Genomic DNA, 24,636 nt, shown 5'->3' on the forward strand with positions numbered 1-24,636 from the left:
GATAACAGTGTTAGAAGGAATAGACTCAAACATGCTGGGTTTTGTTTCTTTTTCAAGTCCAAGGGTAGGACTTTTTCAAGTCCAAGAGGGTAGGAAGGCTCTGCAGAGGGACCTGGACAGGCTGGATCGATGGGCCGAGGCCAACTGTATGAGATTCAACAAGGCCAAGTGCCGGGTCCTGCATTTCGGCCACAACAACCCCATGCAGCGCTACAGGCTTGGGGAAGAGTGGCTGGAAAGCTGCCTGGCGGAAAAGGACCTGGGGGTGTTGGTCGACAGCCGGCTGAACATGAGCCGGCAGTGTGCCCAGGCGGCCAAGAAGGCCAATGGCATCGTGGCCTGTGTCAGAAATAGTGTGGCCAGCAGGAGTAGGGAAGGGATCGTGCCCCTGCACTCGGCCCTGGTGAGGCCGCACCTCAAATACTGTGTTCAGTTTTGGGCCCCTCACTACAAGAAGGACGTTGAGGTGCTGGAGCGTGTCCAGAGAAGGGCAACGAGGCTGGTGAGGGGTCTGGAGAACAAGTCTTAGGAGGAGCGGCTGAGGGAACTGGGGTTGTTTAGCCTGGAGAAAAGGAGGCTGAGGGGAGACCTCATCGCTCTCTACAACTACCTGAAAGGAGGTTGTAGCGAGGTGGCTGTCGGTCTCTTCTCCTGAGTAACTAGCGATAGGACGAGAGGACATGGCCTCAAGTTGTGCCAGGGGAGGTTTAGATTGGACGTGAGGAAAAATGTCTTTACTGAAAGAGTGGTTAAACATTGGAACAGGCTGCCCAGGGAAGTGGTTGAGTCCCCATCCCTGGAGGTATTTAAAAGACGTGTAGATGAGGCGCTTAGGGACATGTTTTAGTGGGCATGGTGTTGTTGGGTCGATGGTTGGACTCGATGATCTTAGAGGTCTTTTCCAACCTCAATGATTCTATGATTCTATGATTCCACAAATCTGGAAGCTTTCAGTCAAAAGCATGAACACGGTATGGGTGTTCGTACAGCTGTCAGACCTAAGAAAGAAATTGGTTTGTTGACTCAAGCTTCTCTTTTCAGAATAACTGCTGCATGCCCTTTATACAGTTCTGTTCAGTGGTGACTCATAAATCTCGTCCACAAGATGTTTTTATTTAGAAATGTTTTTAACTGGGCTGTTCAGAATATGATGCATTTGGCATTTTTGCTTGTCATCTGACCAGTCCGCACACGTTTCCTTGCATCCTTCCATTACCATCTCTTGCTGGTGTGTGCCTGAACTAATCTACCTTCAATAGGATAATTGAGAGAGCACAGTTTATACACATCTGTGTACATGTTCTGCAGGAATCTGATTAAGTTTTATAGCACTGATGCTAAACCAGAGCTGATAAGCCCTAATGGATCAGAGCTTGATTTTTTAAGGTTGTTGTGAGTCATAGAATCATAGAATGGTTTCAATTGGAAAGGACCTTAAAGATCATCTAGTCCAAGCCCCCTGCCATGGGCAGGGACATCTTTCACTAGATCAGGTTGCTCAAAGCCCTGTCCAACCTGACCTTGAACACTTCCAGTTATGGGGTATCCACAACTTCTCTGGGCAACCTGTTCCAGTGTCTCACCACCCTCATTGTAAAAACTTTCTTCCTTATATCCAATCTAAATCTACCCTCTTTCAGTTTAAAACTGTTACCCTTTGCCCTGTCACTACAGGCCCTGGCAAAAAGTCTTTCTCTGTCTTTCTTATAAGCCCCCTTTATATATTGAACAGCCGCAATCAGGTCTCCCCGGAGCCTTCTCTTCTCCAGGCTGAACAACCCCAACTCTCTCAGCCTTTCTTCATAGGAGAGGTGTTCCAGCCCTCTGATCATTTTTGTGGCCCTCCTCTGGACCCACTCTAACAGGTCCATGTCTTTCTTGTACTGGGGGCCCCAGAACTGGACACAGGACTCCAGGTAGGCTCCCATGAGAGCAGAGTAGAGGGGGAGAATCACCTCCCTCGACCTGCTGGCCATGTTTCTTTTTATGTAGCCCAGGATACGATTGGCTTTCTGGGCTGCAAGCGCACATTTCTGGTTCATGTCCAATTTTTCACCCACCAGTACCCCCAAGTCCTTCTTGGCAGAGCTGCTCTCAATGGTGAATGGCATGCTTCTCATGGTGAAGCCATGTTGTCTGTCTCTAATCACCTCCCTGCCTTGCATGTGCTTTGACATGTCTTCCAGGAGGATCTGCTCCGTGATCTTACCGAGCATGGAGGTGAGGCTGACTGGTCAGTAGTTCCCAGGGTCCTCCTTTTTACCATTTTTAAAAATGGGCATGACGTTTCCTTTTTTCCAGTCACTGGGGACTTCGCCTGACTGCCACAACTTTTGAAATATGGTGGAGACTGGCTCGGCAATTTCCTCAGGACCCTGGGATGCATCTTGTCAGGTCCAATGGACTTGTGTATGTTCAGGTTCCTCAGGTGGTCTCAAACCTGATCTTCTCTTCTGAGGGGAGGGACTTCATTCCCCCAGTCCCTGCCTTGAGGTTCAGGGACTCAAGTGATGTGGGAAGAGAGATTACCATTGAAAACTGAGGCAAAAAAAGTTGTTGAGTACCTCAACCTTCTCCACATTGGTTGTCACTAGTTCTTCTTTCTTATTTCTCATGGGGGGTACATTTTCTTCTGCCTGTAGAAGCCCTTCTTATTCTTCGCATCCCTTGCCAAATTAAGCTCCAGCTGTGCCTTAGCTTTCCTGATCCCACCCCTACATATCTGGGCAGCATCCCTATATTTTTCCCAGGATACATGTCCTTTGTTCCACTGCCTATGCATTTCCTGCTTACACTTTAGTTTGACCAGGAGGTCCTTACTCAGCCATGCTGGTCTCCTGCCTTCCTTGCCTGATTTCTTACACATGGGAACTGAGAGCTCTTGCGCACTAAGAAAAATGTCCTTAAAGAGCTGCCAGTTCTGTTCAGCTTCTTTGTACCTGAGGGTAGTTTCCCAGGGGGTCTCATCCACTAATTCCTTAAACAACTGAAAGTTCACTCTCTTAAAATTCAGGGTCCTGACTCTACTCTTTGCCTGGCCCGTATCCCTCCAGATCGTGAATTTCACCAGGGCATGATCACTGCAGCCCAGTCTGCCACCAATCTTATTAATGTTTTAGTTGGGATCATTCAAAGCAAATTTCCTTATTGTTGCTGCTTATCATGAATTGGTTCCCATTGTGGAGTGATCTTAGACCTCACGAACTGGATTCTTTTCAGTTAAAGCTGAACTGGAAGATGTACTCCAGCTGTAAATGGGCATTCAGTGTTTGGGCTAGTTCTAGCTTTCTGAAATGTGTATAGGGTGGATATCGGGTATTCATTGCCAACTGGTTTGCTCTATAGATTCATTACCATTGGTCCACACTTCTTGCTAATGTAGACACAGCCTGCATCTTTGCCATGTTTTGCAGTGGATTTCTGTAGGGTCTTTATTATCTGGATGTTTTTTTCTATTATTTGGATTACTGTTTATACTATAAGCTCTTTTGATCAGAGATTTCTGTACCATGCTTAGTAAAATGAGGCCCTATTTTCAGTTGGGATTTTCAGATTCATGATAAGCAAATACATATTGCATTAAGAAGATAGCCTTAATAGAGTTTTACATAATACTGCTTATAAGTGAGGTCAAGTTGCCTTTCTTCTTGAGAATGTACATTCCAAGTCAGTTGTACATTCCAATGTCCAAGTTAGTTATCCATCACCACATCCATTCCTTGCCATAGGACAAATTCTTTGTTTGCTCTGACTGGAGACTGTTCTGAAGCTCTTTTGCTTTGGACAGCTAGCAAGTAAGTCTTATACTAAACACTAAAAAACAAAATTTGAAGACATTCTCTTTTGTTCTGCTTTTTAATTTGAATCTGTAGAAGATGCTGTCCCAATTTGATTGTCCTTTGATTCAGAAGTTTTTTGTATTGTAAGCACAACAGGTGCATGTGTGGCTCTTGGTGGCCCTGCTTGAGCAGGAGGGTTTGACTAGATGACCTCCAAGAGGACCCTTTCAACCTCAACCACTCTGTGATTCTGTGAATCAAGTGCTCAAATGTCTTTTTAACAAGTTTTGTGAAGGTAATATTTCTATAAAAATGCTTCTTCTGGTTTCCTCTCTTGTATTAATCCATGCTCAAGCACTCATGCTGAAATAAGCATCTATGCTAGGGCTTTCAGAAATTTTCTCAATGAGAGATTGTATGACAAGCTAACATACCTGGCCTAGCAAAACTTTCCAGTGTAAAAATATCCTTACTATTAAGTTCTTTGTGCTTCTAGTTATAAGTGCCACAAACCTTTCTTAATGTGATCTTTCATCTTTTTCTTTATGTGTTTTTAGTCCTCCTGTTCGCCGTCAGAGAGCAAGAAGGGATCGTCTGTCTCGACACAATTCTGTTAGCCAAGATGAAAACTATCACCATCTCTCCTATGGACAGCAGCAAGCAATAGAAGAGCCCCAAGCCTTTAACCCTCCAAATATATCCCATCGTATGTTGCATCCAGCTGCTCACCCGTCACAGCAGAACACAGTGATGGTTGACATTCATGATCAGGTAAGAGTGTGTTGAGAACATGGATGCAAATGTCTTAAACTCTGTGTATTCCTCTCCAAAGAGAGCAAATGAGTGAAGTCTCCTTGACAAATTAGTTGGCAATGGAGGTCACATAACACTAACTCCTATTAGTCCTCTTATAGAGCGTTTTTTTTCTTTTTTTCTTCAGAGTACTATCACTGTATAGAGAGCTGCAGCATTCAGTGAAAACATTGATACATTTGTTACTTAAGAAAAAAATAAAAATCTAGACTCTATTAGAGAAGAGTGAAAGTCAACAGTCTGTCAGTGTGTGTTGGCACAGTTCTGAAGATCTCTGTATCCCACCTTTGAAATGTGGCTCTTCTGCTTCTGAAGTTAACTTAGTTTAAGATATGCTATGGTAATAATGTATCTTACTTCATTACATATGAAGTACCTCTCCTTAGCTTAAAGTGCTTTACACAGTTTAAATATATTCTTTAAAAATAGAATTCACAATGCATGTAATTGCCTACATAACAGCAAAACTCATGATAATATCATCTCATCACTAAATTACTCATTCTAGCCTCAACCAGCTCCTTAAATGGCATGAGAAAATGAGATTTGCAGTTAGTCCAGAAAAATAAGTTAGCTCTTCCCTGAGACAGGAAGAGGAGTAGGATTCCATAATAGAGGCTCTTTAAAGGAAATTGTCCTCTTGATATAGCCTTTTCTTGTTCAAATCAGTAGACTGCAACCCAAGTGTGTTTGTTGCTATGCAGTTACATTCATTAACTGGGGACAGAGATGGTTATTCTAGTGCGGTGTACAGGGGGGTTTCCTGAACCAGGGAAACCTCAGGGGGAGCCGAGAGACCTGACAGGAGCCTGCAGCTCGCGTGACAGTGGCTGACGAGACCTGGGTGGGGCCAGGAGCAACGGCGGGAGATTTAAACACAGTGTAACCGAAACTAGCACTCAGGCGCCGAGGCGAGCAGCTCCAGTCCTGGCACGATCCGCAGCGGAGCGCTCTAGCGCGGTGTACGGGGGGTTTCCTGAACCAGAGAAACCTCAGGGGGAGCCACGAGAGCCGCCAGGAGCCCGCAGCATGCACGACAGCAGCTGACAAGACCAGGGCGGAGCCAGGAGCAACAGCAGCCAAGCCCCCCGCACGCATATAAAAGAAGCCCCTAGGGAGCGCTAGCGACTAAGGCGGGCAAACAGGGCATGGCACGTCAGCAAGGGTGTGGCACGACAGTTTACATGGCAGTTTGCCCGGAAGGGCGTGCAGGAAGGGCGCTGTAGCTCTGCCAGCTCAACCAGGGAGAAATGGTATCAACCCGGCAGAAGGCCACAGCCTCTCTAAACTCTGCACCTACCACGACTGATGCAGCTTCCCAGACAGCTCCGGTGGGAACATGCTGCTACCCAGGTATCAGACTGCAGGGTGTGCCCTACTCTTATACCAGTACCAGATGGCAATAGTGAGTACACCTGTGAGAGGTGCACCCAGGTAGAGGAAATCCTCAGCTTAGTGACAGAACTCCGGGAGGAAGTGAGTAGGTTGAGAAGTATCAGGGAGTCTGAGAGAGAGCTAGACTGCTGGAATCACACCCTACCTTCCCTCGGACAGGCCTGTCAGGCAGACAGGATGCGTGGTACGGAGGATTCTCTATCTCCACCTCGCTGAACACGGTGACATAAGGCATGGGGGGAATAGTGACAAGTTCCTGCTTGGCGCAGCAAAACGCCTGGGCTTTTGGTCTAAAAGGCAAAACAGGTTATGAAATAGCTTGGGCTTTTAAAAGCATTTTTACCAGGGGTCACATGCCTTGCAAATTACAGACTGACAGGGGAAAAGGATTTTTAAACCAGCCTTTAAACAAACTGCTAAAGCAGTATAGCGTTCACCACTTTGTTACTAATAAAAAAGTAAAAGCTTCCATCATACAGCATCATACAGCAACAGGATGCGTGATATGGAGGATTCCCTATCCTCTCTACGCCTGGCTGAACACGGTGACATAAGGGATAGGGGGGGATGGCGACAAGTTCCTGCCCGGCGCAGCAGGCACGTCTCCTCCGTGACTACCCCACCTTCCCAGGTGCCCTTGCATAATAGTTATGAGGCTCTGCAAGTGGAACCGAAAAATAACGAGGACAGCTGGAAAGCTATGACCTAGTTGCAGTCACGGAAACATGGTGGGATGACTCTCACAACTGGAGTGCTGCAATGGACGGCTATAAACTCTTCAGAAGGGATAGGCAAGGAAGGAGAGGCAGTGGGGTAGCCCTCTACGTTAGGGAGTGTTTTGCCTGTCTAGAGCTTGACGATGGTGATGAAAGGGTCGAGTGTTTATGGGTAAGCATCAGAGGGAAGGCCAACAAGGCAGATATCATGGTGGGAGTCTGTTATAGACCACCCAACCAGGATGAAGAGGCAGATGAAATATTCTATAAGCAGCTGGGAGAAGTCTCACGATCGCTAGCCCTTGTTCTCGTGGGGGACTTCAACTTGCCAGATGTCTGCTGGAAATACAGTACAGCGGAGGGGAAACAGTCTAGGGGGTTCCTGGAGTGTGTGGAAGATACCTTCCTGACACAGTTGGTGAGTGAGCCAACTAGGGAAGGCGCCCCACTGGGCCTGTTGTCTGCAAACAGAGAAGGACTTGTGGGTGATGTGATGGTTGGAGGCCGTCTTGGGCATAGCGATCATGAAATGATAAGAGTTTTCGATTCTCGGAGAAGTAAGGAGGGGGGTTAGCAGAACTGCTACCTTGGACTTCCGGAGGGCAGACTTTGGCCTGTTTAGGGGCCTGGTTGACAGAGTCCCTTGGGAGGCAGTCCCGAAGGGCAAAGGAGTCCAGGAGGGCTGGACATTCTTCAAGAAGGAAATCTTAAAGGCGCAGGAGCAGGCCGTCCCCATGTGCCAAAAGGCGAGCTGGCGGGGAAGAAGACTGGCCTGGCTGAACAGAGAGCTTTGGCTGCAACTCAGGAAAAAAAAGAGAGTTTATGACCTTTGGAAGAAGGGGCAGGCAACTCAGGAGGACTACAAGGATGTCATGAGGTTATGCAGGGACAAAATTAGAAGGGCCAAAGCCCAACGAGAATTAAATCTGGCTACTGCCGTGAAAGGCAATAAAAGATGTTTCTATAAATACATTCACAATAAAAGGATGGGCTAAGGAGAATCTCCATCCTTTATTGGATGCGGGGGGAAACATAGTGGCAAAGGCTGAGGAAAAGGCTGAGGTACTTAATGCCGTCTTTGCCTCAGTCTTTAATAGTAAGACCAGTTGTTCTTGTGGGTACCCAGCCCCCCGAGCTGGAAGACAGGGACGGGGAGCAGAATGAAGCCCCCGTAATCCAAGGGGAAATGGTTAGCGACCTGCTACACCACTTAGACGCCCACAAGTCTATGGGGCCGGATGGGATCCACCCAAGGGTACTGAGGGAGCTGGCAGGAGTGCTCGCCAAGCCACTTTCAATCATTTATCAGCAGTCCTGGCTAACCGGGGAGGTCCCAGTCGACTGGAGGTTAGCAAATGTGACGCCCATCTACAAGAAGGGCCGGAAGGAGGATCCGGGGAACCACAGGCCGGTCAGTCTGACCTCGGTGCCGGGGAAGGTCATGGAACAGACCACCTTGAGTGCCATCACACGGCACGTACAGGCCAACCAGGTGATCAGGCCCAGTCAGCATGGGTTTATGAAAGGCAGGTCCTGCTTGCCTAACCTGATCTCCTTCTATGACAAGGTGACCCGCTTAGTGGACGAGGGAAAGGCTGTGGATGTTGTTTACCTGGACTTTAGTAAAGCCTTTGACACCGTTTCCCACAGCATTCTCCTGGAGAAACTGGCTGCTCATGGCTTGGATGGGCATACTGTTCGCTGGGTAAAAAACTGGCTGGATGGCCGGGCCCAGAGAGTTGCGGTGAATGGAGTTAAATCCAGTTGGCGGCCGGTCACGAGTGGTGTTCCCCAGGGCTCAGTATTGGGGCCAGTTCTGTTCAATATCTTGATCAATGGTCTGGACGAGGGGATCGAGTGCACCCTCAGGAAGTTTGCAGACGACACCAAGTTGGGCGGGAGTGTTGATCTGCTCGAGGGTAGAAAGGCTCTGCAGAGGGACCTGGACAGGCTGGATCGATGGGCCGAGGCCAACTGTATGAGATTCAACAAGGCCAAGTGCCAGGTCCTGCACTTGGGTCACAACAACCCCATGCAGCGCTACAGGCTTGGGGAAGAGTGGCTGGAAAGCTGCCCGGCGGAAAAGGACCTGGGGGTGCTGGTTGACAGCCGGTTGAATATGAGCCGGCAGTGTGCCCAGGTGGCCAAGAAGGCCAATGGCATCGTGGCCTGTATCAGAAATCGTGTGGCCAGCAGGAGTAGGAAAGTGATCATCCCCCTGTACTCAGCCCTGGTGAGACTACACCTCGAATACTGTGTTCAGTTTTGGGCCCCTCACTACAAGAAGGACGTTGAGGTGCTGGAGCGTGTCCAGAGAAGGGCAACGAGACTGGTGAGGGGTCTGGAGAACAAGTCTTAGGAGGAGCGGCTGAGGGAACTGGGGTTGTTTAGCCTGGAGAAAAGGAGGCTGAGGGGAGACCTCATCGCTCTCTACAACTACCTGAAAGGAGGTTGTAGCGAGGTGGGTGTCGGTCTCTTCTCCCAAGTAACAAGTGATAGGACGAGAGGAAACGGCCTCAAGTTGTGCCAGGGGAGGTTTAGACTGGATATTAGGAAAAAATTCTTCACTGAAAGGGTTATCAAGCATTGGAACAGACTGCCCAGGGAAGTGGTTGAGTCCCCATCCCTGGAGGTATTTAAAAGACATTTAGACGTGGCACTTAGGGACATGGTTTAGTGGTGGACTTGGCAGCGTTAGGTTTACAGTTGGACTCGATGATCTTAAAGGTCTTTTCCAACCTAAATGATTCTATAGTTCTATGATTCTATATCCAGGTCACAAACTGCCATGCTTAACATGCAATTCTTACAGCACAGATTATAAAGTGACTTGCATTCAGTACAGCAGCAGATCACTCTTGTATTTTCTGTGTAGGGCGGTGCTCAATAAGGAAGTATCTGCACCTGGAGCAGAGCGCATGGGTTAAAACTAATAGTCTTTCTGGCCATGTCACAGCCTTCACTTGTATCTGAACAGTTGAGTTACTAAAGTATCTCAAAATAAAAATACAATTTGTGTTTGTCCTTGGGTGATCACACTTACAACATCATCTTGAGAAACGATTGTTCTATGATGCCGTCACTACCTTCCAAGCACCATCCACAACCAGGTGTTAGTGTTTTCAGAGTTACTCTGGGTCTTCCATGATGGTTCTTTGCACAGACTACTCTAGAGAGGGAACCACTTTCTCTTTTTTTTTTTCTTTCTTTCTGCACTGAGAGCATTGGTAACCTCTCCTGAATCGCATCTGGCACTGCCCTCAAACATCCAACAGTTATGGCATTAAAAACTCTCTGATAGCTCACATACAAAATATTTGTACCTGAACTGGAACTAGGTCAAAGTCACTGTTTCTGCCGAGTGGCTTTTTTCCCAAATATGTGCAGTTTTGAGATTTGAAGTTTTATTCAGTCATCTGTTTGATGTTCCTCTTTTGGCCTCTGCATCTCATGGCCAGTTCAGTAGGTTAGCTCTCTTCAATTTACTTACCTTTGTAATGAGCTGTTCTTGCTTGTTCATTTTCCAAGGGTGGATTCCATTTTAGTAGGTTGTGAAGGAAGGTTCTTCAAAATAATTGCTTTCTGTGGATCCACGTTCCCTACCTATGATTCTTTGCAGTTTTTGCTAGATTCCTGATGTAATACAAGGAATTGAGCAGTGTCTGGGTCCAGAGTACCTTCTACCCTTGGATTGATTGATTGAGTTCTAAGTGAATATTGCTAACTAAAAAAAACTGTAAGCCATCATGTTCTCTACTATGTTTGTAGATATGTAGTGGATGTTGTGTCAGAGGCATGTTTATGAGTATGTAACCTTGTCTTTTTCTGCTTTTAAATTAATCTTTGGTTTCAACTACTGTTGTTAGTCATGTTAAGACACATCCCTGGAGTGTTGCCCTGAGTAGGCATTCAGAGATTGGCTTCTTTACAGGAAAGAATATCTATCTGTAGTTCTTTTTCTTCAAAGATATAAGTCTCTGGGTTAACATTTAATCACTCTGCAAGGACGAGTTGAAGAGATTCTTTAGCTACTTGTAGGGTTTTTTTCCCCCCCTTTTTTCTGACTGGCTTTTACATGTGAGTTACTGCTGCCTATTTTCTCTAGGAACTAACCTTAGTGTGTGGGAGGGGCAGCTTTGCTGAATTTGAGATGCTTTTGAGCGCGTCTAACGGTGCCTTGGAGGACTTAACATCTTGAGATGGCATTGTCCTAAAAGCACTGACTGAAGAGTGATACTCCAATGAGAAGATTTTTTTTTTTTTTTAAAGGACAGGGATTACAGGTATTTGCCTTCTTTAACACCTTCAGAGTAAAAAATACTTTTTGTTATGTTAGGTGAAAGCTTGTTTTCTATGCCATGTCATAACTGTCCAAAGCCCTTGTAACAGCTTACTTCATACACTTGTGTTTTTGCTGCAGATCCATCAGGGCGCAGTCCCCGTCTCATACACGGTGACAACGGTGGCCCCACATGGGATTCCGCTTTGTACAGCCCAGCACATACCACCCTGCAGCACGCAGCAGGTCCCAGGTTGTTCTGTGGCATTCAGTGGACAGCACCTTTCTATCTGTAGTGTGCCTCCTCCAGTAAGTATGGTTCTGTAGTTATATTGACTCTGGACTTAGACTTAGGAGGTGGAAAGCCTGGAGTTTCTCTGCCCATACAGCTTTCCCTGATGCAAAATAAAAACTATTATTTCCCGGGGTAAATTGTAATGGTATATATAATATGGTATATATAATAGTGCAAGCTTTAGAGCTAGTAAACTTATTGTGCTTCCCTGCTCCCTTCATAGAATTATACCATATTCTCATGTATTTTTGACTCAAAATGGATGCTGGTTTATGATCTGGTCTCTTACCCTATCCATTAGCAGCTATTCTATATATATTCAGATGTTTACAGGAAAAGACTTTCAAAGTTCATCAAGTACTATTAAGAATCTCACCTAGAGCTTTTATCTGGAAATGATCTTATAAAATGGTACAGCTACAGCTAACAGCTCTTTATGAAAGACAGGCAAGGAAGCAGAGGGGATTGCCCCTTACATGAAGGAGCAGCTCAAGCATATAGAGCTCTTCTATGGAATGGGTGACAGGCTGTTTGAGAGCTTGTGGGTCAGGAACAGAGAAGAGACTAGTAAGGGGTGATATCATGATGTGAGCTTGTTACAGACCACCTGATCAGTGTGAAGAAGGGGACAAGACCTTCTTTAAGCAACCTGAGGAAGTCTCCAGATTACAGACCCTGGTTCTTATGGGGGACTTGAAACTCCCTGACATCTGCTGGAAGGGCAACGGTGGGATGGAAACAGTCCAGGAGGCTTCTGGAGGGTGTTGTGGGGGGCGAACAATGACGAAAACTTCTTAATAAAGGTGTTGGATGGGCCAACTGGGGGGATGCACAGCTGGATCTGCTGCTCATGAACAAGGAAGAACTAATTGGGGATGTGGCAAACAGTGGCAGCCTTGACTTGAGTGGAGCTCAAGATCCTGAGGGGAGTGAGGAAGGCAAGAAGCAGAGTACAGACCTTACATTTCAGACCATTGTGTGCGCAGCTTTTGCTTTACCTATTAAACTGTATTTATCTCAACCCATGAGTTTTCACACTTTTACCCTTCTGATTCTCTTCCCCGTACCACTGGGGGGAGGGGAGTGAGCGAGCGTCTGTTTGGTGTTTAGCTGCCTACTGGGGTTAAACCACAACAGTCCTTTTTGGTGCCCAACGTGGGGCTTGAAGGGTTTGAGATAACAGATTTGACCGGAGTGTATTGGAGGGAACTTATAATTATTATATCTGTTTAACAGTTGCTGGTCATGATGTTGACTTATCTGTTCTCGACATTGGTTTATCTGATCCATGCAATGCTCCCTTTTTTTACTGTACATCAAATTTGAGAGCTTGTTAAAGGCTGGCTTTGGCTTTTGCAGTTTGCTGTGCTGTGTAGCACTTGGTGGTGTTTTGCCTGGGAGAATTATGATAAAAGCACTGGCCTTGAGCCTAATCTGATATTTGGGCCCTGCATTGATGCCTTCCCTGTACTTCAGGAACCATCTCATGGAGACAATTAACAATTACACTTTTTCCCTTTTCTCCTCTGAGAGGCATTCAGTGGAGGAAACACAGAATGGCACCTTCCCCTTCTTCTATGGGGTAGATGTTTGCTCCCTTGTTACAATAAGCCTTCAGTATCTTGAACATCCTTGGGTAACCAAAACACTCCTATTGGTACTTCTCAAGAATATTTTTTTGTTTTTTTCTAAGGTTAACCAACAATTTAGGAATATCACCCAGGGATATGCCCCAAGGCAGTGTGGTTATGGGTGGCAAGGTGTGTGGGAGAATATGAGCAGGTACCTAGAATGGTTGTCATCTCTGATGGTCTGGAACTTCACCCCTGAACAAGTGTGGGATCCTGATGAAGTGATAGAATGTTTGAAAAAAGGATGCCCTGGCCCTGGCTATGCCAAAGAGACACAACTTCTCGCACTGTGCTGGGGCCTGGCCTACGCCTACTGAGAACTATTCAGCACCCTCAAGGAGAAGAGAGGGTCTCTGGATCTGAAGACATACAAACAGACACTGTGGCTGAACCAGAGACCCACCCAACCCTCAACTATATCAGTTGCTCCAGGATAATCAAGAAGAAGCAAAGGAAGTGGAGGTCAACTTGTTTAGTAAGGGAGAAAGAAGCATCTCCTGAGAGGGAGCAGGAGGGAGAATCAGAAGAGGCAGCCTGTTCTGCAGCAGGGAAGTCACAAGAACAGGAGAGGGAAGAGACTGAAAGCATAAACGAGTCAGAAAGCACCCGATCCCTATCCCTGAGTGAGCTGCGAGATATGCGAAAAGATTTTAGCCGTCAACCAGGCGAGCAAATTATCAGCTGATTGCTCTGAAGCTGGGATATTGGGGCCAATAGTCAGGAAATAGAGGGTAAGAAGCCTGGCAGCTGGGATCCCTTGCTAGGGATAAGGCCATCGACATAGGGATTGGAAAAGGGGCAACAGTCCTCAGCCTCTGGAGGTGCCTCCTGTTGAGCGTGAAGGAAAGGTATCCCTTCAAGGAAGATCTTGTAAATTACCGAGGCAAGTGGACCACCATTGTGGGAGGTATCCAGTATCTGAGGGAATTAGCCGTGGTGGAGGTGATCAACAACCTCATAGACACCTGGACCAAGGAGCATGGCATTGAGTGGGTATATCACATCCCCTTCTCATGCACCAGCCTCCGGGAAAATGGAACGATATAATGGACTGTTAAAAACTACACTGAGAGCAATGGGTGCTGGGACATTCAGGCATTGGGATACAAATTTAGCAGAAGCCACTTAGCTAGTTAACACTAGAGGATCTGCCAGTTGACCTGGCCCTGCCCAATCAAAACCCCTGTGCACTGTGGAAGGAGATAAAGTCCCCATAGTACACATAAGGAACTGGCTGGGAAAGACAGTCTGGGTTATTCCTTCCTCCGGAAAAGGCAAACCCATTTGTGGGATTGTTTTTGCTCAAGGACCTGGGTGCACTTGGTGGGTAATGCGTAAGGATGGGGAAGTCCAATGTGTACCTCAAGGAGATTTAATCTTGGGTGAAAATAACCCATGATTTGAGTTGTATGGTACCATTGCTGTATGATGCCATGCATCTATCTGCATGAGCACCTCTCAGATGCTCTTCCTCTGAATCTGTGAGTGCGCGCATTTGTGTGTGTGTCTGTCTGTCTCTCTCTCTCTGTGTCTCACTTTACGCCTGTGTGTGTGCATGTCTCTGTTCCTCTGTCTGTGCGCGCGTACCTCTCTGTCTCTCTGTCTCTCTTTTCCTCTGCTTTTGTGTGTATGTGTGTCTGTCTCTGCATCTGTGCACATGCGCGTGCGTCTGTCTCTGCATCTGTGTGCGTGTGCATCTCTGCATCTGTGCACGCGCGTCTCTGTGTGTGCATGCCTCTCTCTTCCTCCTGCGTCTGTGCGCTTGCGTCTCTGCCTCTCTCTCTGCATGCATGTCTCTCCACGTGTGTGCTGTGCATCTGTCTGTCTCTCTTCCTCTGCGTCTGTGTGCACGCCTCCATGTTTCTCTCTGTGTCTGGGGGTGCTCCAGTCTGTGTATGTGCGCACGCATGTCTCTGTCTCCTCCTCTGCATCTGTGTGCGTGTGCCTGCCTCTGTCTCTCTGTCTCTCTTACTCTGCACACACGTGCCTCCCTGTCTCTCTTTTTGCCCGTCTCTGTCTCACTCTCTGTGTGTGCACGTCTCTCTTCCTCTGCATCTGTGTGCAGAAGCATCTCTGCGTCTGTGTGCGCACGCGTCTCTGCTGCTCTTCCTCTGCATCTCTCTTCGCACATATCCCTCTGTCTCTCCACCTGTGCATCTCTGTGTGTGCGTGCATCTCTCGGTCTCTCTTCCTCGGCATCTGTGTGCATGCATGTCTCTCCATGTCTGTGTGTACACGCATCTGTCTGTCTCTCTTCCTCTGCATCTGTGTGCACGTGTGGTGGGTTGACATTGGCTGGCCACCAGGTGCCCACCAAGCCGCTCTCACTCCCCCCTCCTCAGCAGGACAGGGGGAGAAAATAAGATGAAAAACTCATGGGTCGAGATAAAGGCAGCTGAATGAAAGACAGCAAAGGCCATGCACGGAAGCAAAGCCAAAAAAATTATTCTATACTTCCCATCAGCAGGTGCTGTCCAGCCACTTCCTGGGAAGTAGGGCCTCAGTATGCATAGCGGTTGCTTTGGAAGATTAAGGTTTGCCTTAATAACAAATGCCCCCTCCTCCTCCTCCTTTCTATTAGCTTTTATTGCTGAGCATGACATCATAGCATATGGAATATCCCTTTGGGTCAGCTGTCCCAGCTATGTCCCCTCCCAACTTCTTGCCCACCCCCGGCCTTTGGGGGGAGGGGGTTTGGAGAGACAGCCTTGATGTTGTGTGAGCGCTGCTCAGCAGTAGCCAAAACATTGGTATGTTATCAACATCATTCTAGCTACAAATACAAAGCACAGCACTATGAGGGCTGCTATGGGGAAGTTAACTCCATCCCAGCCAGACCTAACACAATCTCCACCTCTTATTCCCTCCCATTTGCGTCATGCTCATTCCACATAATTTGAAACATTAACATATCTTCTGATCATCCCATTGTATCTGTTTCACATTCCTGAAATCCCCTCCTGCCAACACTTGTAACTTATACGACCTAATTAAACCATCTTTACATCCAACATACAGATTTATACATTCTCATTAACTACTATCCCTTCTCACTTAACAGATAGTTAGATGTTATTTCCCCATTCCTTGGGCCTCCACCATTCACCAAAATGTTCATAAGAACAGGCTATGACTTGGGCCCCATCTGTCAAGGTGGTTGCTCAGGACAGGAGAAGCAGCATGATCAATTGTTGGGTACCAACACCAGCTTGGTTTGGGTCATTGCTGCACTTGTTGGGTTCCTTGCAAAGCTCACTCTTCATCGGTTCAGGTAGTTCCTGCTACATTACTTCCTACAACATACAACTTAAATCACGGATTATTTTTCCCCAAGGTTAAATCTCCTTGAGGTACACACCAGATCTCCCCATCCTTCCGCATTACCCACCAAGTACGCCCAGGTCCTTGAGCGAAGACAATCCCACAAATGGGTTTGCCTTTTCCCAAGGGAGGAGCAACCCACACCACCTTCTCCAGCCACTTCCCTATGAGCACTATGGGATCCTTATCTCCTCCCACAGTATGTAGGGGCTTTGTTTGGGCAGGACCAGGACGGTTAGCAGATCCTCTGGTGTTAACCAGCCAAGTGGCTTGTGCTAAATTTATATCCCAGTGCTTCCATGCCCAAAGCTCTCAGCATAGTCTTTAACAGTCCATTATATTGTTCAGTCTTTCCAGAGGCTTGTGGGTGATAGGGGATGTGATACACCCAGTCAATGCTGTGTTTCTTGGCCCAGGAGTTTATGAGGTTATTTCGGAAATGAATCCCATTGCCTGACTTAATTCTTTCTGGGGTACCGTGTCACCATAAAATTTGCCCTTCAAGGCCTAAGATGATGTTTCGGGCAGTGGCATGGTTTACAGCATATGTTTCTAGCCACCCAGTAGTTGCTTCTACCATGGTGAGTATGTAGTGCTTGCCTAGGCATGTTTGTGGCAGTGGTCTAATACAGTCAATTTGCCAGGCCTCGTCATATTGAAAACCCAGCCACCGCCCTCTATTCCAGGGAGACTTTACTTGTGTGGCTCACTTGATTGCAGCACATGTTTGACGTTCATGGGTGACCTGCGCAATGGCCTCCATGGTCAGGTCCACCCCTCGATCACGAGCCCATCTGTATGTTGCATAGAATCATAGAATCATTTAGGTTGGAAAAGACCTTTAAGATCATCGAGTCCAACTGTAAACCTAACACTGCCAAGTCCACCACTAAACCATGTCCCTAAGTGCCATGTCTACACGTCTTTTAAATACCTCCAGGGATGGGGACTTCCCTGGGCAGCCTGTTCCAGTGCTTGATAACCTTTTCAGTGAAGAATTTTTTCCTAATATCCAATTTAAACCTCCCCTGGCACAACTTGAGGCTGTTTCCTCTCGTCCTATCACTTGCTACTTGGGAGAAGAGACGGACACCCACCTCGCTACAACCTTCTTTCAGGTAGTTGTAGAGAGTGATAAGGTCTCCCCCGAGCCTCCTTTTCTCCAGACTAAACAACCCCAGTTCCCTCAGCCGCTCCTCATAAGACTTGTTCTCTAGACCCTTCACCAGCTTCGTTGCTCTTCTTTGGACATGCTCCAGCACTACAATGTCTTTCTTGCATCTCTCCCTAGATGTCCCGATGTTACGTGGGCCCATCGAGCTACAAATAACTCGCCCTTACGCTCCCAGTCCAGGTCCACCTGAGCCACTTCAATTTTGACAGCCTTGTCTACCTGTTCGTTGTTTTGATGTTCTTCAGTGGCACAGTTCTTGGGCATGTGAGCATCTACATGCTGTACCTTTAGAGCGATGTTTTCTACCTGGGCAGCGATGCCTTGCCACAGTGCAGCAGCCCAGATGGGTTTACCTCTGCACTGCCAGTTGATCTTCTTCCATTGCTGTAGCCACTCCCATAGGGCATTTGCCACCATCCATGAGTCAGTATAGAGATAGAGCACTGGCCACTTTTCTCATTCAGCAATGTCTAAAGCCAGCTGGATGGTTTTCACTTCTGCAAACTCGCCTTCTCCTTCGACACCTTCAACAACTTGTCGTGTGGGACTCCACACAGCAGCTTTCCACTTCCAATGGTTGCCTACAACATGACAGGATCCATCAGTAAATGATCAGTTATCTTCTGATAACTCATTATATGGTGGTGCCTCTTGGGCATGAGGCACCTCCTCAGGCAATGCTCCAAAATCACTGCCTTCTGGCCAGTCCATCATCTCTTCCAGCATTCCTGGGTGGTTGGGGTTCCCCCTTTGAGCACGTTGTGTGATCAACACTACCCACTTACTCCTTGTAGCGCTGGTTGCATGATGTGTAGAGGGGATGTTTCCTTTGAACATCCAGTGTAGCACAGGCAATTGCGGTGCCAAGAGGAGATATGCTTCTGTACCAACAACTTCTGAAGTGACTCGAACCCCCTCATATGCTGCTAGTATCTTTTTTTCAGTCGGGGTGTAGTGGGCTTCTGATCCTTGATACCCCTGGCTCCAAAACCCTGGAGGTCAACCTCAGGTTTCTCCTGGTGTTTTCTGCTGGAGGCTTCAGGTGAGACCATGCTCCCCAGCTGCAGTGTAGAGCACGTTTTGAACAGCTGGTCCTGTACAGACAGGCCCAAGGGCTACCACACGAGCTATCTCCTGTTTGATCTGTTCAAAGGCTTGTTGTTGCTCAGGGCCCCACTCAAAATAGCTTCTGTCTCTCTTCCTCTGCATCTGTGTGCGTGCCTCCCTGTTTCTCTCTGTGTCTGTGTGTGCTTCAGTCTGTGTATGTGTGCGCATCTTTCTGTCTCTCCTCTTTTGCATCTGTATGTACGCATCTCTGTGCACGCGCATCTCTCTTCCTCAGCATCTGTGTGCACGCAAGTCTCTCTCTCTGCGTCTGAATGTGCACACGTCTCTCCACGTCTTTGTGCATGCACAACTGTCTGTCTATTTTCCTCTGCATCTGTGTGCATGTGTCTCTGTTTCTCTCTGCATCTGTGCATGCCCATCTATGTCTATGCGTGCGCATGTCTGTCTCACTCTCTGTCTCTCTCTTCCTCTATATCTGTACGCACGCACATCTCTGTTCCTCTTCCTCTGCGTCTGTGTGCGCTCGTCTCTCTGTCTCTCTGCCTGTCTCTGTCTCTGTTTGCGTCTGTGCATGCCCGCGACTCTCTCTCTCCCTCTGCGTTTGTCTGCACACGCATCTGTCTCTGTCTCTCTCTTTGTCTGTCTCTCTCTGTGTCTGTGCACGCCCACATCTCTTCCTTGGCATCCGTGTGTGCGTGCATCTCTCTCTCTCTCTCTGCATTTGAATGAGCACACGTCTCTCCACATCTGTGTGCATGCACATCTGTCTGTCTCTATTCCTCTGCATGCGCGCCTCCCTGTTTCTCTTTGCATCTGTGTGCTCCAGTCTGTGTATGTGTGTGTGCATCTCTCTGTCTCTCCTCCTCTCTCTCTCACATGTTTCTCTTCCTCTGTGTCTGTGTGCATGCACGTCTCTGTTTCTCTCTTCCTCTGCATCTGTGCACGTGCATGCCTCACTGTCTCTGCCTGTCTGTGCGTGCCTGTGACTGTGTCTCCCTTCTTCTGCGTTTGCACAAGCATCTCTTGGTCACTCTTCCTCTGCATCTGTGCGCATGCGCATCTTTGTTTCTCTCTGCTCCTGTGTGCGCATCTCTGACTCTCTTCACCTGTGTCTCTGTGCGTGCATATCTCTCTCATTCTGCGCCTGTGTGTGCACGTATCTCTGTCTCTCCCTGCGTGTGCGCATGCATCTCTGTATCTGTCTTTCTCTCTTTCTCTGCATCTGTATGCCTGTGTGTCTCTGTCTCTTCCTCTGCATCTCTGTTCGCACACACCTGTCTCTCCTCCTTTGTGTCTGTGCGCACACATCTCTGTGTGCACGTGCATCTGTCTCTCCCCTCCTGTTTGCGCACCCGTCTCTCTGTCTCTCTTCTTCTGTGTCTGTGTGCACATGCCTCTTTATTGAACTGCACTTGCATCTCTGTCTCTCCTCCTCTGCGTCTATGTGCACACACATCTCTGTGTGCGTGCACCTTTCTGTCTCTTTTTGTCTGTCTCTTTCTTCCTCTGCATCTTTGCTCATGCCTCTGTCTTTCTTCCTTTGCATCTGTGCATGCACACGCCTGTCTCTCTGCCTGTCTCTGTCTCTGCGTCTGTGCGTGCCTGCATCTATCTTCCTCCATGTTTGTCTGCGTGAGCATCTCTCAGTCGCTCTTCCTCTGCATCTGTGCATGTGCGCATCTATCTGCTCCTGTTTCTCTCTGTCTCTCTCTCTGCATCTGTGTGCATGTGGATTTCTCTGTCTCTCCCTGTGCCTGTGTGCACGCATCTCTGTCTCTTCCTCTGCGTCTGTGCATGCGCTTCTGTGTCTCTCTTTATCTGTCTATTCCTCTGCATTTGTCTGTGTAAGTGTCTGTCAGTCTCTCTTCCTCTGCATCTGTGTGCGCATGCATCTCTCTCCCCCCCACCCCCCTGCATGTCTCTGTGTGCATGTGGGTCTCTGTCTCTCTTCCTCTGCCTCTGCGCACATGTGTTTGTCTGTGTGCGCATCTCTCTTCCTCATTGTCTGTGTGCAGGCACATCTCTGCATCTGTGTGCATCCCTCTGCCTCTCTTCCACTACATCTGTGCGTGTGCTTATCTATTTGTCTCTCTTCGTCTGCATCTGTGTGTGCTCACGTCTCTCTCTTTCTTCCTCTCCATCTTTGTGCACGCGTGTCTCTCTTTCCCTGCATGTGCGCGTGCACATCTCTGCATCTGTCTTTCTGCGTGTCTCTCTCTTCGTTCCTGTGTGCAGGTGCCTCTCTGTCTCTCTTTCCCTGCGTTGGTGTTCACGCACAGCTCTCCTCATCTGTGTGCACAGGTGTCTTCCCCCCATGTCTCTCTGCATATGTGTGCACGCGTGTGTCTCTCTTCCTCTGTGTCTGTGCATGCGCTTCTCTGTCTCTCTCTGCGTCTGTGTATGTGCATGTTTGTCTCTCTCTCTCTCTCTGTCACTCTGTGTTTGTATGCCTGCGTGTCTCTTCCTTTGCATCTGTGTGCACATGCATCTCTCTTCCTCTGCATCTTTGTGTGTGTGCATCTGTCTGGCCTCCTCTGCATCTGTCTGCACGTGCCTCTTTCTCTTCCTCTGTCTGCGTGCTCCCCCCACCCCCTCCTCTGCATTTGCGTGCACATGCCTCTCTGTGTCTGTCTCCTGTCAGTCTCTGTCTCTCTCTTTGTCTCTGTCTCTCTGTGATGCTCTTTCTCTCCCTCTCATTCTACCTTTTGCTCTTTCTCTCTTTCTCTTCTACACTGCCTTTCGCTCTCTTGCACTTTTGTGCACGCTCACTTTCTCTCACACTGCCTGTGTCATTCTCTCTTGATTGCACTTACTTGCTGTCATTTTCTCTCACTGTTTCTCCCTCACTATTTCCCTTCCTTTCTGCTCTCTTTCTGTCTTTTTCTTCCTTTATCCTTCTATTTATCTTTCTCTCTTCTTTCTTTCTCGCTCTCTCACTTACTTGGACGTTCGCGCTCTTCTCTCTCCCCCACCTTTTCTTTCTCGCTCCCTTTCTTCCTGTCTCTTCCCCCTCTCTTGTTTTCTGTATCTCTCTCTTGCGCTTTCATTTTCTCTCTGCCTGCCTGCCTGCCTGCCTGCCTCCCTCTCTCTTTCTCCCTCGCCCCCACTCCTGCTCTCGCTTTCTCTCTGTCTCTCTTTGTGACATGGTCTGGAAAAGTCAGCCTGTAAAATTAAAACTTTTCAATAAACTTCTGAAAAGACTTTCTAGTATTGTAACGGTCGCTTATTTTTAGTACCGGAGATTATTGCACATTCTAGCTGTACTTAAAAATAATGAAATTGAAAATTATTTCAGAATATAACACTGTAAAGTGGAGACTTGGTTGACATTGTCCTCTTATTGTAATATTGGGTGAGGAATACATTCTGTTTTTTCAGTATTGAACAACTGGATTAAGGCAATAGATTTGCAGTAGTTACTGCAAATAATGGCGGCAGATTTAAACGCGGTGTAGCCGCCAGCAACTGTCACTCGCAGAGGCGATCAGCTCCGGTGCAGGCGCGTCCCACAGCAGAGCGGCAGATCATGGCATACAGGGGGGTTTCCAGAGCCGGGGAAACCCCAGGGGAGCACAGGGACCTGCCGGGAGCCAGCAGCTCTCAGAAGGGCAGCTGATGAGGTGTGGGCGGGGCCAGGAGTAACGGCGGCCACCCCCCACTCCCACTAAAGGCAGCCCCAGGGAGCACTAGCGACCAGGATGGGCAAACAGGGTGTGGCATGGCAGTTTGCGTGGCAGTTCTCGAGGGAGGGTGCGCAGGGAGGGCACCTCTTCGAAGGAGAGGCATTCCACAGGCCAAGTGGGGGACTCGGCATGCACATAACCCAGCAACTGGGCACAGGACAAGGGCACTCATCCTACCTGACCCTCAAGGCAGAATGGTGGGCACTCGTCTGAGGGTAAAAGCCGCGGCTCCAGCTGGGGGGTCTGCGCCATCTACTCCAGCGGTGGCCGATGCCTTCACGCAGACAGAACTGCTGAAGGGAGAGGCTGCAGTGCAGACCTCAAGCTGCAGGAAGTGCCTAGACCTCTCTCTCCTGGGGCAGGGACAGGCAGCAGACCTGCCTGCAAAAGGTGTGCCCAGGTGGAGGAAATCCTGCAGCAGGTGGCTGAACTGCAGGAGGTGGTGAGAAGACTGTGTAACATCAGGGAGGCAGAGAAGGAGCTAGATTGCTGGTTCCAAGCGCGGTCTGCAGCAGACCCGCAGCCCACAGCCAAACAGCCAATAACTCCCCCACCGGCACACACAGAAGGGAGTGGGGGGGGCAATAATGCAGAAGAATGGACAGTTGCAAAGGCAAGGACCAGCAGGAGGAAGAAACTTCTCCCAAAGCCTGAGGTGCCCTTGCAGAACCGCTTCACCGCTCTGCAGACTAAAGAGGAAAGACCCATCACATCAGGAGAGATGCTGGAGCTGAGTAAGGCAGCCCGATCTGCCCCTTGTATAACGACCAGCGCAACTAAGAAAAGGCGACGGGTGATAGCAGTAGGCAACTCTCTTCTGAGAGGTACGGAGGCACCCATTTGCCGACCGGACGCACTCTCTAGAGAGGTGTGCTGCTTACCGGGGGCTCGCATCAGGGATGTCACTGAGAGGCTACCAAGCCTCGTACAGTCCACTGACTATTATCTGTTGCTGTTGTTTCACGTGGGCACCAGTGACACAGCCAGGAGCAGTCTGAGGACTATCAAGAAGGACTACAGAGCCCTGGGAGCGGCAGTAAGGGACTCGGGAGCGCAGGTAGTTTTTTCATCAATCCTGCTGGTCAAAGGGAAGGGGTTTGAAAGGGCCAGTCGAATCTGGCGAGTCAACAAATGGTTACGGGACTGGTGCCACAGCCAGGGGTTCGGCTACTTAGACCATGGGACTCGCTTTGAGAAACCTGGTCTCCTGGGGGCTGACGGGGTCCATCTGTCAGAGGAGGGGAAGAGCATCTTCAGTCATAGGCTTGCCAAGCTGGTGAAGAGGGCTTTAAACTAGAGATGCCGGGGGAGGGGAACCTCAATCCATCCCACTCCTACCAGTTTGATGCCAGGGCCAGCAATAGATGCCCAGAGCCTGGAGAAGGATCACAGGTCAGCAGGAGAGCACCTGAAGAGCAGCACAAAGGAACTCCAGCCAGTAAGACAGCTTCATCGGGGGCCCAACTTAAATGCCTCTATGCAAACGCACTTAGCATGGGGAATAAACAAGAGGCGTTAGAGACGTGCGCACACCTGCAGGGCTATGACCTTATTGGCATCATGGAGACGTGGTGGGATGGCTCCTATGACTGGAGTGCTGGGATGGAAGGATACAGGCTCTTTAGGAAGGACAGGCAGGGGAGACAAGGACGGGGTGTCGCCCTCTATGTCAAGGACCAGCTGGAGTACATGGAGCTCTGCCTGGGGATGGATGAGGAGCCAACCGAGAGCTTATGGGTCAGGATTAAAGGGAAGGCAGGGACAGGTGACATTACGGTGGGGGTCTGCTACAGGCCACCTGACCAGGAAGACCGAGCGGATGAGGCCCTCTATGGACAGATAGGAGCAGCCTCACGCTCACAAGCCCTGGTCCTCATGGGGGACTTCAACCACCCCAACATCTGTTGGGGGGACAACACGGCAGGGCATAAGCAATCCGGGAGGTTCCTGGAATGTGTCAATGATAACTTCCTTCTCCAAGTGGTAGAGGAGCCAATGAGGAGAAGTGCTATGCTGGACCTTGTTCTCACCAACAAGGAGGGGCTGGTGGGGAATGTGAAGCTCAAGGGCAGCCTGGGCTGCAGCGACCACGAAATGGTGGAGTTCAAGATCCTGAGGGCACCGAGGAGGGCGCACAGCAAGCTCACTGCCCTGGACTTCAGAAGAGCAGACTTTGGCCTCTTCAGGGACCTGCTTGGTAGAGTGCCATGTGACAAAGCCCTGGAGGGAAGAGGGCCCCAAGAAAGCTGGGTAATATTCAAGGATCACCTCCTCCAAGCTCAGGAGCGATGCATCCCAACAAAGAGGAAGCCAGGCAAAAATGCCAGGAGGCCTGCATGGATGAACAAGGAGCTCCTGGACAAACTCAAACACAAAAAGGAAGCCTACAGAGGGTGGAAGCAAGGACAGGTAGCCTGGGAGGAATACAGAGAAATTGTCCGAGCAGCCAGGGATCAGGTTAGGAAAGCTAAAGCCCTGATAG

The 24,636-nt window shown here is 48.7% G+C and overlaps 1 protein-coding gene across 1 annotated transcript in view; it reads left to right on the forward strand.

Moving 5' to 3' along the window:
• LOC143171863 (E3 ubiquitin-protein ligase RNF38-like) overlaps positions 1-24,636 on the forward strand; it is a 207,014-nt gene that overhangs the window by 146,839 nt on the left and 35,539 nt on the right. Inside the window, exons 4-5 of the mRNA XM_076360971.1 lie at positions 4,337-4,550; positions 11,124-11,291. Of these exons, the coding sequence (XP_076217086.1) occupies positions 4,337-4,550; positions 11,124-11,291 (382 nt within the window). The remainder of the gene's footprint in view (positions 1-4,336; positions 4,551-11,123; positions 11,292-24,636) is intronic.

This window comes from Aptenodytes patagonicus, chromosome W, assembly GCF_965638725.1.
Source record: "Aptenodytes patagonicus chromosome W, bAptPat1.pri.cur, whole genome shotgun sequence".
Taxonomy (NCBI): domain Eukaryota; kingdom Metazoa; phylum Chordata; class Aves; order Sphenisciformes; family Spheniscidae; genus Aptenodytes; species Aptenodytes patagonicus.